This window comes from Hylobates moloch, unplaced genomic scaffold, assembly GCF_009828535.3.
Source record: "Hylobates moloch isolate HMO894 unplaced genomic scaffold, HMol_V3 SCAFFOLD_11, whole genome shotgun sequence".
In the NCBI taxonomy this organism is placed as follows: domain Eukaryota; kingdom Metazoa; phylum Chordata; class Mammalia; order Primates; family Hylobatidae; genus Hylobates; species Hylobates moloch.
In genome coordinates, this window is record NW_026652286.1 from 90,962,583 (window position 1) to 90,980,023 (window position 17,441).

The 17,441-nt window shown below is 53.5% G+C and overlaps 1 protein-coding gene across 1 annotated transcript; it reads right to left on the reverse strand.

Moving 5' to 3' along the window:
* Positions 1-3,230: 3,230 nt before the first annotated feature.
* Positions 3,231-17,072, reverse strand: SCN2B (sodium voltage-gated channel beta subunit 2). The gene is made up of 4 exons (XM_032167560.2): positions 16,795-17,072; positions 8,996-9,162; positions 8,497-8,707; positions 3,231-7,497 (listed from the first exon to the last, which is right to left on the reverse strand). Exons 1-4 carry the CDS (start codon positions 16,862-16,864, stop codon positions 7,298-7,300), a joined length of 648 nt encoding a protein of 215 aa, XP_032023451.1. The 5' UTR covers positions 16,865-17,072; the 3' UTR covers positions 3,231-7,297.
* Positions 17,073-17,441: the final 369 nt, after the last annotated feature.

The following is a 17,441-nucleotide window of genomic DNA, read 5'->3' on the forward strand; positions in this document are numbered from 1 at the left end:
GAATCTGTTGGGGCAAACCGTTCCTAGTCCCTTTGCCACCTGTTTACTGGGAATGTGTCCCACTTGAGAAGCAGAGGCAACTGTGATTGGGATAGAGGTGACCTTGCCAGGGCCATAGGGGAAAGCCCCTCCCATGGGATCCCAAGTAGCCAAGCTGAGTGCCTGGCACCCACTTGCCCCTCCTTCCCCAGCACCTCCTAGACCTGAAGGTCATTATTGCCAGAGAAAAGAAAAAGTTGCCATACCAGGCCACTGATTCCCCCATCCCAACTCATCTATTCCCATCACCTCTTCCCCAGGGACTTGCTCCCTTTTCTCCTAGGCTAGGCTCCACTGACCGCCCCCAACCACGTCCATGTGCCGTGTCAGGATGCCAGGATATGGTTCTCAGTGGGGCTTCCTTCCCCAGGCCCTCCGGAGCCATCATCCACTGGGCTGCTGGAGCCTGTCCTAAGAGGTAGCTGGCACTCTGGACATCAGCTTGGTAGCAGGCAGCCAGGAATGACTAAAACATGGTGGGTTTTGGGGTGTGATTCTGTAGGAAGAGTTGGGGGCAGCAGTGCTACCAGGACTCTCTGAGAAGAGTTCCTGCAGAGCCCTTCCCATGCGGACCTTCTGAGCCCCCAAAGAACCAATGAAGAAGGCCAGGAGACCTAGTAGGGGCCTGCCCTCCTGTTCTGTGTCCAGTTGCCCAGCCTGCACCCCATCAGACACTACCCCAGGCTGCTATCACCTGAAGATGATTTGATACTACCTTCCACCCTTGCAAGATGGGAGGGAGATAAGTAGCCTAAGAGGGGCCCATAGGCAAACTGACATGAGGCACGTCATGCTGATGGGGGGTGGGAACGGGACTCTGGGAACTAGTGCCAAAGGACATGAGCCTATTTGCCCAGGGACATCAGCTCAGCCTGGGGAAGGCCTTTACTGGGGGAAGAGAGACTTGGGTTCTATCCCAGGCTCTATCATTAGCCAACTGTATGACTCTGGTCAAATCATGCTCCCTCTCTGAACCTCAGCTTTGAAAACTGGGCCCTTAAGGAAGCATGAGTGCCTCTTCTGCACCAACTCAGGCCAAGCTGGGGAGGGCAGGGGAGGGGACTGGGCTGGTGCGTGCTGCTATGTCAAGCACTAGGCCCAGCACCTGTGGACTGCAGGAAGAACAGTGGACTTGGAGCCTGATGCCAGACTCTGTCTGTGCTTGCCTCATCATGTCACCTTAAGCATGTCACTTCTCTGTTCTGGTCCTCAGTTTCCCCTTTAGAACAATGAGGAGACTTGACAGGTATTCCTAGGGGCCCTCCCATTTCTGCTGTTGTAAAGGTCTACTCCATCACCCCTACTCTTTTTGGCCCAGATTCCTATTCCCTAGCAACCGTCCATGGGCAGGCTGATGGCTATCCCACTGGGATATCCCATGCATGGGGTGTCCAGTGGGAACTGGGAAGCTCTTGTACAGGTACCTCCACCTCAATTGAGGGGCACAGGAGACCAATAATTTTGAGCACCAGGGTGGGAACTATCCGTTCCCCCACCAAGGCAGCTCATTCTGCAATTGAAATAAATCCACCCCGCCCCAGGCAGGCCGGGCCAAAGAACCCAAATTTAGGGGAGATGCCTGAACCAAATCCAGCCTTCCCAGAAGCCAGGCCCAGTTCGTGACTACCAAGACCCTCTTCCCCAGGGCCTTGCTCCCTTTTCTTTGCCCATAGGAATAACTCTCAATCTGTTGGGGCAAACTGTTCCTTAACCCCTTTGCCACCTGGTCCCCAAAACCAAGTGTTTGGGGGAGAAGCCCAGTGAGGAAGATGCTGCTGGCCTGGCCGAATATCAGGGGCCTGTGTCCATCCTGGAAGGAACCAACCAGAATCCCTGGTGCCTTCTGCTGCTCAGTCCATGTCCCTTGCCCAAATGTTCCTATCTGTTAAGTAGAGAAGCACCCCCCCGCCAACACCCCATTCTTGGAAGGACTCAGGCTCCAGGGATAGACATCCTTTCAAACCAAGGGTACTTTGGCTCTGTTGAATACCAGCCACCTTTGTTAAACACTGCCACCTCCAGTCTGACTTCTCTCCCAAGTGGCAGCTCTCATCCTTTAAGCCATTAGAACTACAAATATCAAGGTCCTGTTGGTGTATTCCTAACTACTAACCACTGGTGAGGGTCTCTGGGTCACCGGGGAGGGAGGAATGAGACAGAAACCAATAGAGAAGTAGGAACCAACTACCTAAGTATGTCCTTGCCATTCAGTACGTTGAGGTTTTTCTTGCTGTAAAGGGTTATCCAGCCCGTCTCTCTTTGCAGTGGTCTTTAATTAGGAAGAAGACACAGATTGGCGGGGGGATGGGTGGTGGCAGAGTGAGGTTCTGAGAGAGCAGGAGAGGCTGGAGCAGTTGAGAAAGTCAGCAGACTGAAACCAGCAGAGCGTGGTGGCCGGAGCATGCAGCCAGAAGCGGGGCTCGAACCCCAGGTTAGGAAGAGGAAGGTAAGCCTGGTAAGCCTCCTAGGTGAGAGAAAGAGAGAGAGAGAGAGAGAGCGCTGCAAGGGAGAGAGGGAGAGATGCAAAGAGACGGAAGAATGGAGAGCAAGGGAGAAAAAAAGGCCTGTCTGGGACAGTGGAGCCCCTAGCCAGCAGGTCGCCTTTGGTCCTAAACTTCTTAGGGCTGCTTTGGCACATGTAAATAGGATCCAGCAGTATGTAGATGGGACATGAGCCACCTGAACCTTCCCACAGCCACCCTTCTCCATGAACTGCATGAGGGCAGACTCTGACCAGCTGTTATCTATCTATTCTTTCTGAGTCCAGAGGAGGCAAAAGAAATGTCTAATCCAACACCTTTGGGGAACAGAGCAGGAAGGATGGCCTGTCTGCCCATGCAAAGAACAGGCAACATCCGCATGACAGTCAGCCTTGGGAGATTCCAGGGTTGTCTTCATCCCAAAAATAATCAAGAGCCCTCCAAGAAGTAGGTGTTCAGCCACCCTGTTCCAGGGTGAGCGGAGTCCCCAGGGGGTTGGGGAAGGCAAAGGGATGAAACATCTATGGGGGCACAAGTGTGGGGTAGACAACCTTCCCCTTGTGAGGCAGGGGCGTTGAGGCCCTCAGATGCTGGAGATCTGGCAGCGCCAATGGGATTACCAGGAAAGGAGCACTTGGGTTCCAGTTAAGATCCTGGCGAAGCATCAGCCTACCCTGCCCTGAACCCCTGAATAAAGCCACACTTGAGGGATTTTCAGGGAAGATAGTTTATTGTCGCCAGTAGACCCAAACAATAAGACAAATTGCAAAAGAAACAGTCTGCTCCCAAAAGCAGATACATCCCAGCAGTCGAGTCATAGAGGGCCATCTCAGTTTCTCACCCCTTCCAACCACCCCTTCCAACCTCTCTATAGCACACACAACCGAGAAAGTGCATATGTAGTTGGGTTTTCCCCTCCAAGTGCACAAAGCGCAAGAACATTCCAAAATTTGCCTTTGGTGAATCAACTCAAAACACTGAGAAGTTATTACACCTCCCCACACACACACAGTGTAACTTTTGGGGTGGGTGTGGTGAGATGTTTGATATTTGTATATATAATATATCTATACCTATAGAGAGAGACTATGTACAGTGCATCAGCAAGCTTCAATAAAGGAAGACGCCAGCAAGAGGCACAGCAAGAGACACAGGCTGTCCATCCTTAAGACATAAGTAGGAAGGAAGATTTCTTGCTTCATCACCCGTTAACTGCACCAAGCCATTCCTATGGCCTGGAACTATCCTTTTGGACCTGCCCAGTATTTTCAATTGTCTGTCTGCTTAACCTGACCTTGCAAATATTTACCAGCCCAACCTCCCCAAGGAGACTCGCAGAGAGAAACATGGATCCGATCAGCTTTTCCTTTTTATATACTGAAAATAACTGTGAAGAGTCCATAGCTAGGGGGCAGATAGCTATTTCCAAAGCCAGTTCCAAGGCACCTCAAGGCATTTCAGTCCTGAAAAATTGTGCTTTGTTCTTATAAGCTAAATCCCATGGGTTAGCCAGCCCGTCTCTCTTTGCAGTGGCCCTTAATTAGGAGGAAGAGACAGATGGGGGGTGGGGGCAGGGGGAGGTTCTGAGAGAGCAGGAGAGGCTGGAGCAGTTGAGAAAGTCAGCCGACTGAAACCAGCAGAGCGTGGTGGTGGGAACATGCAGCCAGAAGTGGGGCTTGAACCCCACAGTAGGCAGAGGAAGAACTTGTCAGCTTAAGTTAGGAAACAGGGTAGAGAAATGGCCGCTGTGGAAACATCTCTCTGGTTTTCCACCTCTACTTACAGAAGCCCCATTTTGCTCCCAACTTCACCATCCTGGGGGAGGCAGCTCTATGAGTCCTCCGGAGGAGATTCTAAGAGGCTCCAGAACAAAATGCATATGAGGGCTGAGCACCTGGGACAGAGATGGCTCCTGACCCAGCCCCATCTGCCGGGGCCCGGAGGCCCATGAAGAGACATTGCTTTTCCTAGGCCCCAGTTGGTCAGGGCAGAGGAAAAAAAGACTCCAGGAATCTTGGGCTTCTTGATGGAGAGTTAGAACTTCTCAGAATACACTAGGAAAGCCCACAAATAATTCCCCTAAATGTTATGGATCCTGGAAAAAGATAAGTTCGCAACATCAGCACAGCTCCTCACTCAGCCTGGGAGAGAAGGACACTTAAAGGGTGACCAAAAAAATGAAATCTGCAAGCTGCAGAAATAAATACAACCACTCTTGGTCTCAGCTGGCATGAGGTGCCCGCCACCCACCTCTCTGCCCCCAGCTGGCTGGCTCGAGGATGGGCAGCGTCCATCTGCTGCAGGCATCCTGGCGGCTTAGCTCACCCCCATTGGCAGTGTGTTGATTGGCAGTTAGGTACTGAGCTGATGAGTTTAGCATTTCCAGATGGGCTTGACTCACTCACCTCACCCAGGTGTTACCAGGCTGGTTGCCCATCCCCCACTCTGCACCCACTCTGCCTGGCCTCTGCACCCTTGACCCTGTTGTATTGCCCCTCTTCCCTGCTGTTTCTCCCTTCCCAGGGCCCAGATTCTAGAATCCCTTCATCTTCCCCTACTGTAGCCTTGGAAGCAGCGTCTTGCAGAGGTGGAATTAGATGCACCAAAAAGTTAATTTTGGTCCCTACAGTGCCAACCTGGCAGTCCCCAGTGCTTATGGCTTTGTGTATATCCCCGGTGCCCGGCACAGTGCCTGGCACATAATAGATGCTCAATAAGTGGTTGCTGAATTGAAGCAAATTAAGCTGACTGTCCCAGATGATATTGCTCTCTCCCCAAATTGGCAATCTGATGGGCAGAGGCAGGGATTGGTCCCTGAGACTGTCACGGTCCTGTCTCCACCCCCTTTTCTAGACTTATTCCCTACAATGGGCACCTGACTCCCTGAGCAGGGGTGGGGCTGAGCTCCTGGAAAGGCTGGGAAGTGCAGGGGCAGGGAATGGGGCATTTGCCAGCAGCTGTGCCCTTCACACTCGCTCCCTCCCTCCCTGCTTCCCTCCACTCCTCCTCAGTCCTGGCCAGAGGGGCCGGGCTCCTAGGAGAGGGGCAGGGCTAGAGGAGCCCACTCCTCCAACTCGCCCCATCATGGACCAGGCCACAGAGGCCCCTCCCACTGGGAAAATGATGGCTCTGTTGATTCAACCTGGAGACTGGGGAGCCAGAGAAGAGGGCAGGACCCTCAGTTTCTGTCAGTTGGAACCTCAGTTTCCCCATTTTAAGTGAGTGACTTGGCTAGCTGATCTCTGAGGATCTTCCAATGTCATGTTCTCAGAGTCAGTGTTTCTGCCTCTTGCTCTTTCTCTCAGGCCTAACCAATTTCCATTGAATGTGAGTGTAATGGCAGTGATGCATGGCTCCCCACAATTGCCTTTTTTTTTTTTTTTTTTTGAGATGGAGTCTCTCTATGTCGCCCAGGCTGAATTGCAGTGGCACTATCTCAGTTCACTGCAACCTCCGCTTCCCGGGCTCAAGTGATTCTCCTGCCTCAGCCTCCCCATTAGCTGGGATTACAGGCACATGCCACCACGCCCAGCTAATTTTTGTATTTTTAGTAGAGATGGGGTTTTTCCCATTTCTACTAAACGGATGGGGGTAATCGACCTGCCTCGGCCTCCCAAAGTGCTGGGATTACAGGCGTGAGCCACCGTGCCTGGCCTACAATTGTCACTTTTGTCCCCACGAAGGGAGTTGTTGGGAGAGGAGTGAGTAGCGTGGCCGCAGATGGGACAAGGCTGGCATTGGCGGCTCAGGTTCCAAGGCCTCCCCTCATGCTGGCCTCAGGCTTTCCCTTCCCTCTATGTAGCCAAAAGCCAGGTGGAAACCCCACCGAGGGCAACAGGGAGAGTTCCCACTGAAGCCCCAAAGAAAGCTGCCCCACCCTGCACATGGCCTCCTCATTTCCCAGCCTTGGCTGCCCCTGCCCAGGCGAGGGTGGTTACCCCATGGAGAAGGCAGAGCCTGCAGCAACCTGCATTCACCATGGAGCCCAGCCCTCAGCCCCTCAGCTGACTTTGAAACTGGCCTCTGTTGGTGGGTCCCCGCTGGGAAACATGGCCCCCTACCTGGAGCTGCTCTTCCAGTCTGGCCTCATCCACAGTCCCAAGGGATTAGGAGCCAACAGGAGCCCCAAGGAGGCCACTAGCAATGGAAACGAGGGCCCAACATGGCCTCCTGGGCCAGGGCACACGTCCAGCTTTGCCTGCAGCCCTGGCTTTCTGTCAGTGCCCTGGAATGCACAGTCATCCCTTTAACATGCCCCTCCAAGTTTCAGGAACTCATCGTCACCTCCAGCCTGATGGCTGCTCTGGGCTGGGAGCAGGGCAGGAGCACAGCCATGCCAGGCCAAGGCCCTCCTGAGGGAGCTCTGTCAGCACAGGAAAGCCCTCCCTCCCCACCAGGTCCTCTCTGAAGCCACTGCCAGGCCAAGCACTGGGCAGGTGGACAGCGGCCCCCTCCTCTACCCCTGCCCACCCACTCCCTTCTCTCTGGGGACCCTCACATGTGCCTCCTGCCTCCCCCCAGGGACTGGCAGGTGGGAGCCCTTTCTCTCCTCTCCCCAGGGCCCACGCATCCCAGAGCATGGCAGGTTTCTCGGATGGAAGAGAGTGGGTCACTCTTGGTGCAGGGTGGGAGATACGAAGTGGGGGGTTCAGGATGCCCCAGGTGGGCCCTGGGGTCCTAGGTCACGGGAAGCACACCAAGAGCGAGCAGGCAGGGTCACTGTACAGGGCAGAGAGGGGAGGAGACGGGACACGGGAGGCTGCAGGGCCGGCCACCCACTACTTGGCGCCATCGTCCGGGTTGCCTTCGCCGTCCGTCTTGCCCTCCTCCTCGGTCTTCAGGTCATCTGTGCTCAGCTTCTGCTCTTTTTTTCTCCTCACACACTTGACCACCATCAGCACCAAGATGACCACAGCCAGGAAGCCCCCAACGGAGGCACCCACAATCACGGCCACCGTGGAGTCCCGCTCAGGGGGCTCTGGAAAGGAAGCAGAGCCACTGAGCACCAGGGCTGGGAAAGGGGCCTCCCCCACCACCCCACTACCCGTGGCATGCATGGAACCATCGTGACTTTACTCTCCTCCACAGACAGGACTTTAGCAAAGCCAAAAAGCAATCCAGTGACTGACCCTGAAGCGCCCCCACCCCCAAATCCCAGGACACCCAAAGCCCCCAGAGGAGGTATTGTGATGAACTATTTAAGAGCATGAACTTTAAGATCAAACAGACCCAAATCTGAGTCCTAATTGTACAACTTACAAATTGCAGTGACCTTAAGTAACTTATCCTCTCTAACCTCAGTTTTCTAACCTGTAAAATGGGGTTAATAATAGTACCTCCCTTAAAGGTTTTCATGAGGGTGAGATAATGCATAAACAGAGCTTAGCCCTATGACTGAGACATAGAGGTGCCCAGTAAATGAAAGCTGCCATCATCACCATCATTATTATTGCTCTTGTTGTCATTTGAAACAGGGTCTTGCTCTATTGCCCAAGCTGGAGTGCAGTGGCGCAATTGTGATTGACTGCAGCCTCTATCTGCTGGGCTCAGATGATCCTCTCACCTCAGCCTCCCAGGTAGCTGGGAGTATAGGTGCAAGCCACCATGCCCAGCTAATTTTTGCGTTTTCTGTAGAGATGGAGTTTTGCCATGTTGCCCAGGCTGGTCTCGAGCTCCTGAGCTCAAGCTATCTGCCTGCCTCAGCCTCCCAAAGTGCTGTGATTACAGGTGTGAGCCATCACGCCAAGCCCCATTATTAGGACTGGGATTATAGTCTATATCATTACCAGGACTCTCTGGGACATGTTGCCAGGTTCTTGAGGACTAGAGGGAAGAAAATGGATTCCTTCTATGCAGCACAAACGGTTGCTCCCACCCTCAGGAGGGCATGGCCTCCCCAAAGTGCCCCGAGCGAATGCTGCGGAGACTAGGTGGGTGGGAAAGGTCAGGGCCCCGCAGCTGGCACCCCAGCCTTCACCTTCCATGAGGACCTGCAGATGGATCTTGCCGTGGCCGCGGTGGCGGTCAGGGGGGTTCATGATATAGCAGTTGTAAATCCCCTCATCCTCCGGCTGCACGTTTCTCAGCATCACGGACACATCGTACTTGCTGGGGTTCCCCGAGAACTCCACGCGGTCTTGAAACCGCTCCAGCTTCAGGTTAATGATCTTCATGCGGAACTGGAGGAACTGGGGATGGAGCAAGGGACAGGATGGGTGGCTGGGTGAGCAAGGAACTACAAGGACAGTGAGGATGCCCCCTCTTCCCATCCACTCTTTTCCTGGGGAAGAGAGGCAGTTACCTCTGTGAGGCACCTGGGTGCTCAGCACACCTTGTTTCAAAGCCTCCAGAGCACGCAGCCCACCCAGGGTCCTCTGGGGCCCTAGTGCAGTGCAGGGTCGGGTGGTGGATCAGGGGGCTTCATGCTGCAGGGCTCCTACCTCCTTCCCCACCCCCGCCTTCAGCCCAGGACTCACCATCTCCTCGGAGCAGTTGTTGCACTCCTGGTAAGTCCAGTTCAGGGAGAACTGTTTGTGGTTCACTGTGTAGCAGGAGTTGAAGGTGCAGGGCAGGCGGGCGTCAGAGCCATTGAGGACGTTGAGGGTGGCAGGTACTGTGACCTCCATGCTCCGTCCTGGTGGCACTGCAGATGAAGCCACAAGCTGGTGAGAAGTCTGGCTGAAAGGGCTGGGGAGGGGCAAGCCCTCTGTGCCTGGGGGTGTTGGGGGATGAGGCAGAGCAGAGCTACGGGCAGGGTACTGGGTCCCTGACAGCTCCAGCTAGTCAGGAGGTGGGAGTTATTGTTATTTGCAACAGGGTCTCTGTTGCCCAAGCTGGAGTGCAGTGGCGCAATCATGATTCACTGCAGCCGCGACCTGCTGGGCTCAGGTGATCCTCTCACCTCAGCCTCCCAAGTAGCTGGCAGTACAGGTGCAAGCCGCATGGAATTGGGCTTCATTCTTCCTGGCAGGGGCCCACTCAGCCTCCCCAGTCCATACTCCTGGAGTGGGCAGGCGCATATGGGGCACCAGATGTGGTCTTTGGGGCAAAGTGGGGCGGCAGAGCAGGTAGGGAAGGAGAGACACCAAATCATCACATCATCTATATCTGTCAAGCCAGGGGCAGCCAAATGGCCCCAAGCCTTTTCTAGAACCACTGTTAGGCACCCCCACCCCCCGTGACACTTGCCCCAGTTCTGTCACATGCTAGCAGAAGACCACAGACAAGGGGCTTCACTATGCTTGCCTCAGTTTCCCCCCTTATTCTCACCACTTCTAACCATCTTTGCTGGGCCAAAGCCCTTCCAGCTGAAACTGCAGGGCTCCCCTGCAGTTCTGTTCTCAGGACAGCAGCCTGAGAACAGCTGGCGATTTGGAAGGCCTCGCTCTCCATATCCCAGGGACAGAGCAAAGCTGTGTCCCAGCCCAGCCCAGCCCCCTACCTTCCTCAGGCCTGTGACAGACAAGAAAGAGGCAGACAAGCTGTGGGAGGGAAGAGGTGCCCCAGAAGGTGAGGCACCATTCCAAGGACCAGCTGATGGTTCTGCAGGGACAGGAGTCCCTCTTGGAGATGTCAGGCCTGGAGACACCGCAGCAAGGAGCTGCTATAGGTGGGCAGGGTGTGAGCTGCTGGTTCTGTGGAGTCCTATTAGGAACACCAGACGGAGGCCAGGAGACCTTGGTGCTAGGGCTGAGAAAGGCCTGTCCCACTCTGACATTCTAAGCAGGACAGAGCCTACAGGGAGGCGAGTGAGGGGCCTGGGGCAAGACACGTAAGGGGCATCCACTGTCTGGTCACGGAAATACCTCCTTAAATGTCACACCCTAGGCACCTCACTGGACTCACCTGAGCCCTGGCCTTCATTCCAAGATGCTCTGCCTGTATCCTCAAGAACCTTATCTCAGAAGATTCCTTTTCTTTATGGAGGATAAATAGCAGTGTTCAGCGTCATTCATTCACTCATTTACCAAATATTTATAAATCACCTACTGTGTGCCAGGCACTTAGTCTAGGCCCTGGGGGTTACTGCTGTGAACAGACAGGCAAAGTCACTGCATCATGAAGCTTATATTCTGGGGAGAAGGATAGACATCAACAAGGAAAAAAATCATGGAGTTGCGGGTAGAGACACACGGCAAGGTAGAGGGGCATTGTCTGCTGTCGGGTGGGCAGGGAAGACTGCTCTGAGGGGGACACGCAGACAGCGCCCACCTGAAGAGAGGGAGTGAGCCCGTTGAAGTTTTGAGCGAGTCAAGTTCCCAGGCAGGGGTACTCCTAGGGGCCAAGTCCCAGTGGCTGGAAGGAGCTTCGTGTGCCTGAGGCAGAGGGAGCAGAGTGACCGAGGGGGTGCATGGTGAGACCTGAGGGCCGAGAGTTAGGCAGGGACCAGCTCACAAAGGCTTTGTGGGCCAGGACATGGAATTAGGAGTTTCATCTTTGGAGTGTGATAGGAGGTCCCTGCAGGGTTGGGGAGTGTGGGGGCTGCTGGGAGGCTGTGCAGGCGAGCCCGATAGAGGCTGACGTGGGAACAGCATAGACAAGGGTATGCGACTAGACTTGGGTTCAATCCCAGCTCCAGCCTCAGAAGCTGGAAGAGTGGGCGCTGCTCCTTTGTAAAACACAGTTGGTGACACCAATCTCCCAGGGTTGTTTCGATAATGAAAACAAGCACTAAGTATTCAGCAAATGGTAGCTGCTATTATCCTCAATTCTCCCCAAGTTCTGCCTTGCAAACAGGAAGGGCTTGTAGGGGAGCCTCTGGCCTGGCCTGAGGGCACCTTGGAGACTGCCCCCCTCCAGCCAGTCCGTAGTAATTGGCGAACAGCCCAGGCCTGCAGGGCTCCTATTTTTCAAACTTTTTTTTTTTTTTTTTTTTTTTTTCTGCACAAAGCTGCAGAAGCAGCTGCCCTGCAGCCTGCAGGGAAATCAACGTCTGCCTGGAGCAGCCTTCTGCCAGCCCCGCCCCTGGCCCGAGTGACCAGGGCAAGTGGCAGGACTTAAGAACCAGAGATTCTCTGAACTGGCAGCAGCCCTGGATGGAGGGGTAGGCATGGGGACCTCATCTGTTCTCCAAGCTGGGAGACAGGTGTCACCATCTGCGTTTTCTAGAGGAGGAGCCCAGGGCCGAGGATTCCAGGTGTAAGCTTAAGTGCTCATTAGGGGAGTACGGACTGGGGAGGCTGAGTGGGCCCCTGCCAGGAAGAACAAAGCCCAATTCCATCTCCTGTACTTTCATCGCCATTCTGAAAGCATCTGGCACCGCACCAGCCAGGGAGGAGGTGTGCAGAAAATGCCAACAGCATCTCCATCTGCAGCGGCCTAGAGCTCTGAGGGAAGGCATTGACAGTGCTTGTCCTGAGCTTACCTCCCATCCCAGGAATGTCCTGCCCCTCTAGCTCTTCCCTTGGAAGGTCGATCATCTTCCCAGGGGCTCCCCAGACCAAAAAGTCTGCGTTCTGTGAAGCCCGGCGGACCCTGCGCGGGCCTCTGCCCCCCACCAAACCCAAGGCAGTGCTCCAGATTAGAACTTGAACCCCACCATCTCGAAGGAGCTAGCACCCTGCCGTGGGGGAGGGCAGGGTAGAGAGGAGTGCGGGGGCGCCTTTGCTGGCCGGCAGGACTGGGGCAGCCGGGAGAGGTGCAATGCGGGCTCCCCCTCCCCACCCTGCAGCGCAGCACTGCAGAAGGTACCGGGCGGAACACGCGTGCCCTCTAGTGGTCACAGAGGTCAAACTTGAAGTTCCATCCTGCGGAGCGAGCATGGGATCCGGAGCCATAGCTGGAGCTGGGATCAGAAACCGTAGATCTAGCCCCATTGTTTTACCGGTGAGGAAAGACAGGCCATGAGAGCCGCACACAGAGAACAGGGACAAGCTGAGGCCAGAATCATGGTTCCTAGCCCCTAATCCAAGATCCCCACGTGAGCCTGTGGCCTCACCAGGATCCCGGCAGCTCTAGGGTGCTGGCCTCAGACCTTCCACCAGTCCAGGCCGTCATTAAAGACGAGGAGACCATGGCTCAACAAGGTCAGAGCTGTGAGCAAAACTCTGGTCTCTTGATTAACTCTCCTGCTTCAGGAAAGCACCCGAATGCATGGCCAAGGCCACAGAAAGGACTTCATCACATCCACAAACCCTTACAAAATGCTTACAACGAGCCAGGCACTGTCTAAGCACTCTATATATATATCACCTCATTTAATACTATCAAAACCCTGTTATCGCTCCCACATTCCGGATGAGGAAGATGGAGCACAAAGAAGTTAAGAGACGAGCCCAAGTTCACGGCTACTAAGAGGCAAAGCTAGAATCTGAAGCCAGCCTTCCTGGCTCCAGACAGGGTTGAGGCATTGGAGCTGAGTGAAGTGAGCCCCACTCCAAGGCATCCGGGGTACCAGATCTCTTGCCGACTATAGTGGCAGGTCCAACTCCAGGCAGGCCGGCCAGCAGGGAATGGTCCCATTTAAAGGAACCTCCATATAAGGGGGGCCCACCATCTTCCTGGTTGTCCCATTTGAGACCAGGTCTGGGGCCTGTGTCTCCTGATTTTCAACTCACAGAAGGGAAATGATCATCAACAGGATGTAGCTTCTGATCTTAGATCCAAAACCTCAACAGTGGCGGGCCCCCCGCTGTCTCCAAGGCACATCTAGTCATCCGCTGTTCTAACTAGCCCATCTTGCAGAGACTATGAAAATTTGCTCATCTGCCAAATGCTGTCTCTTGCAGAGACTGAAAGTTGATCTCTTCACTCCTCTTTCCACCCTACAGCAACCTATGAGGTAATTATTTTCTTCTTGGTTTTTTTTTTTTTTTAAGTGTCTAAACATATGAACTGTCTCCCGGGGCAGCCCTTGCCTCCCAGGTGAGTGTGGCATCCAGCCCGTATCTCTGTCCCTGCACTGCCTTACCATCCAGACCCTTCCTGCTCCAGGGCCTCCCCAACCCTGGCCACTCCAGTCCATCCCCGTGCAGCCAGGAGCAACCCACCCTCATCACTCCTCACCTCCAAACCTCCAACGGCTACCCACTGCTTTCAGGATCGAGTCCAGGCTCCTGGGCACAGCTTCCAAGCCCTTTGCCATCTGGGACCAACCTATACCCTAGCCTCATCCCCTGCCAGCCCCCATTCCCCCAGGTCTCCTTCACTCCAGTGACTCCAGTTCTGATTTTTTGAAAACACCACCTTCCTTCCCTTCTCCATGCCTTTGCACGTATTTTTGCTTCAGGTTGAGAAGCTTGTTTGCCCTCCTGCCTGTGAACCCCTCCTACTTATCCTTCAGGTCCCAGCTTACAGGGCATTAGCCTCGAGGACTGTTTCCCCAGTGTCCTTGTCCTCACCCCAGCCCTGTACCTATCTCTTCCACATGACTTGAGGGCAGAATGGCAGGATAGTTAACCTCCCAGTGCCTCAGTTTCCTCATCTGTAATATAGGGGACATTAAGCCCAACTTCATAGGGCTGTCGTAAGGATTAAATGACTTACTACCTGTATGAAGCTCAGCACAGTGCCTAGCACATGGCCCGGACAAAAGTTAGCTGCGACTATGATGATCATTATTGCTATTGTTGTTGTCATACATACAATGTTGTCTTGTTATTATTTGTTCACGGGCCTGTTTCCCTCAAGAGGCTCCGGGGAACTGATTCTTATTCATCCTGGTATCCCTGGCACCCAGGACAGTGTGTGGCAGAGCGGGGACTCAATAAAGTCTACTAAAGGAAGAAGAGACAGCTTTCTCTCCATGTCTGGGTCCCTGCCACCACAAGCAGCAGATATGTGCAGTGGGCTAGAGTGAGGACTAGACTTCACTTTCTTTCTTTCTTTTTTTAAGAGAGAGGGTTTGGCTCTGTTGCCCACGCTGGAGTGCAGTGGTGTGATCATGGCTCACTGCAGCCTGGAACTCTTGATACTCCTACTTCAGCCTCCTGAAACAGTTAGGACTGCAGGTACATGCCACCATGCCTAGCTTATTTTTCTTTTCTTTTCTTTTTTTTTTTTTTCTCTGTACAGACAGGGTCTTGCTATGTTGTCTAGGCTGGTCTCCAACTCCTGGCCTCAAGTGATCCTCCCACCTCGGCCTCCCAAAGCACTGGGATGCAGGCGTGAGCCACCGTGCTCAGCCCAGACTCCGCTTTCTATGCCTCCCCTAACATAATCCATACATTGGTAAGCAGGCCAGTGACTGTGGAGTCAACGGTCTCAAGAAAAACTTGAGGGCAGTCCAGTCATTTGAATTGTTTCTGGCTAAAACTAGCCTCATATGCTTCTGTCGTGGGTAGAGCTGGTTGCCCACCTGCCCTTTCTCTTTGCCACCTCCATAGTCATCCCCACAAGCCAAGCCCCGACACAGTCCCCTCCCTCGTCACTTGTGGTATCCTCCATCCTGGGGATCGAAGCTACTGCAACACCACCAAAGTTCCATTGTCAACTCAGCCCTCAGCATTGGAGTGCCAGGGACATGCCTCATTACAGCACCAATCAAGTTCAAGTTCAAGGTCCCCATTCCTGCAGCCTCTCCCACTCAGCTTTGCAGAAGCTTTAGCTTCCTCCCACCACCATCTCCCCACCCCCAACACTCAGACCTCTTCATCCCAGACTCCCTCTTCCTCACCCTAGCCCAGAGCTCCGGGTCCTGGTCACTGAGCCCCCTTTCTATCTTTAATTAGCCATGGCCCTCACCAGGCAGCTTCTCTCCTGCAGGAAGTGCTTCCTAACTCCTGAGGGAGGGGTCCTGTCCTCCAGCTGGGGCTCCTTACAACAGGCCACTCACCCAACTCCCCTTCTTTCAGCCTGTCCTGAGACTCTGATCAATTAGGTACTGTTAATATAGCAGTGCCATTTCTTGAACATTGGGGGCAGTGGAATCCAGCGTTTAAGAGAATGTGCTGAAGTCAGACACAGGGAGTTCAAATCTCAGCTCCCGTTACCATAGTCATCTGTTTCCTCCCTGTAACCTGAGTATAATAGAATCTACCTCAGATTGCTGTGAGGGCTAAACAAGATACACAGTGCCTGGGCTCACGAAAAGCATTCTTACTTTAGCCATCGTTGAGTTCCTGCCGTGCGCCAGATCACAAACATGTCAGGCAGTAGGCATTCTTTAGTTTACCCGGGAGGGAACTGAAGCTCAGAGGGGTTGAGTAACTTGCCTGTGATCATTACGTAAATGACAAAGGTGGCTGGAAACCCAGGTCCTGCCAGAAATTCCATAGCATTCCTGCTCTGATGTTAATATGCCAAGTAACTCAGCAAAGCAGGCTGGCAGGGCCTCTGCACTGTCTGTGTTTAGCACTCCTACTCCAAACCCAGCACATCACACCACACAAAGAGAGAGAGGCTTTGTGGTGGGGAATAGTTCCATCAACAGTCCTTGGACTTGACGCTCAGTTGCTGCTCCAGCAATAAGTAAGTTTAGGAGCAAGAATGAAACGCTACAAAGCAGGCTTGCAAATAACTTTCCAGCCCACTTCCCCACCAGGAAGTCTCTGAGTGGTCAAATACAAAATTAATATTTGGGGCCACTTGACAGGACAGTCTGCAAGACTGGGCTGGGCAAGTTCTGAGGCTGGATTTAAAGGGCTGCAACCTTGCTCAGCCTGTGGGTTCCATTTTTTTCCTGAATCTCTACACCTGGCCCTTCCTCCATTCCATCCGGCCCAAACCAAAGGTGCCTTCTCCATCAGTGCGTGCCTCAGCAGGTCTCCTCCCAACCCAGACATCATTCCCCAAGCCCGCTTCCCACCTACTCCCACACACGTTCCAACAGATCAGTGAGACCGAGTGCCAGGAAGCCAGACCCAGACTCAACTTTCTGCCACCAGCTCCCCCGCACACTCTCCTAATACCCTAAATCCACCAGAGTCAAGGTTCCGAAAAGAAGCCCCTTAAGGGAGCATTAAGTCCCAGGACCCCACATTTGCGGCAACTACAAAAAAAAAAAAAAAAAATCCCTGAAGAGACTGCAGGTCAATCCACTCTCTGCCCCACCCCCACGTAGGTCCACTTAGGGGAAATCCAGAGGAGATTCACCTCCCTTGACAATTGTCAGCCCCCAGCAACACTCAGATCCCCTGACCCAACATTTCTGTGACTAAGTAGTCCCAGGGTTCTGCACTCCCCAGCAACGTCCCTTCCAGTCCCCAGCACCTCCCCTCCCAAGGACACAGAGGGAGATGTTAGCAATGTCTTCTTTCCTATCCCCTGCCCCCATCCTCTTCACATTGCGGCTACACTTCTGAACCCTCGGGAGCATGCAGATGTGAGTCTAACTTACCCAAAGAGAAAAAGAGACTGAGCCCCGTGAGGCTGAAGGCAGGGCGAGGTAGCCAGGCATCTCTGTGCATTTTCAGAGACTGAGATGTTAGTCGGGTGGGCTACGGGAGAGGGTGATTTGAGGGGGCGAGGACTACAAGGGAGGAATGGTTGGATGCTAAAAAAAAATGCACGGATGTACTTCAAAGACATATACAACATTAAGGAAGCTTTATTTCCATCTCTCTAATATGGCCGGCTTGTATGTTGCTGCTAAAAAGAGAGAGAGAGGGAGTGTGTAAAGGAGAGAGAGAGAGAGAGATGGGGGGGAGAGAAAAGGGGGATGGGGTAAATATTGTGGTTGGTGGATTTCAAAAAGCAGGTGGGAGGGCATAAAAAAGTCATTTTGAAAAGAACAAAATCCCAGAAATTTTTACCCTCTTAAACAAGAAATAATACAAACCCTGCCTTTTGACCTCACTGGGATGATTGTTGGATTTTGAAAGCTATTAGAGGAATCCATTTATTTTCAAGATTCTGGAAACGGAAACACCTTTTGTCATTTAAAAGCACCCCCAGGCTGGCGCAGTGGCTCACACCTGTAATCCCAGCACTTTGGGAGGCCGGATGGATCGCTTGAGTCCAGGAGTTCAAGACCAGCCTGGGCAA

Coding starts and splice junctions, on each gene's coding strand:
- SCN2B (XM_032167560.2), bottom strand. CDS start 16,864: ATGCACAGAGATGCCTGGCTACCTCGCCCTGCCTTCAGCCTCACGGGG. Junction 9,163..16,794: donor CAGTCTCTTTTTCTCTTTGG/GTAAGTTAGACT, acceptor CTTCATCTGCAG/TGCCACCAGGACGGAGCATG. Junction 7,498..8,496: donor TCTGCAGGTCCTCATGGAAG/GTGAAGGCTGGG, acceptor CTTCCTTTCCAG/AGCCCCCTGAGCGGGACTCC.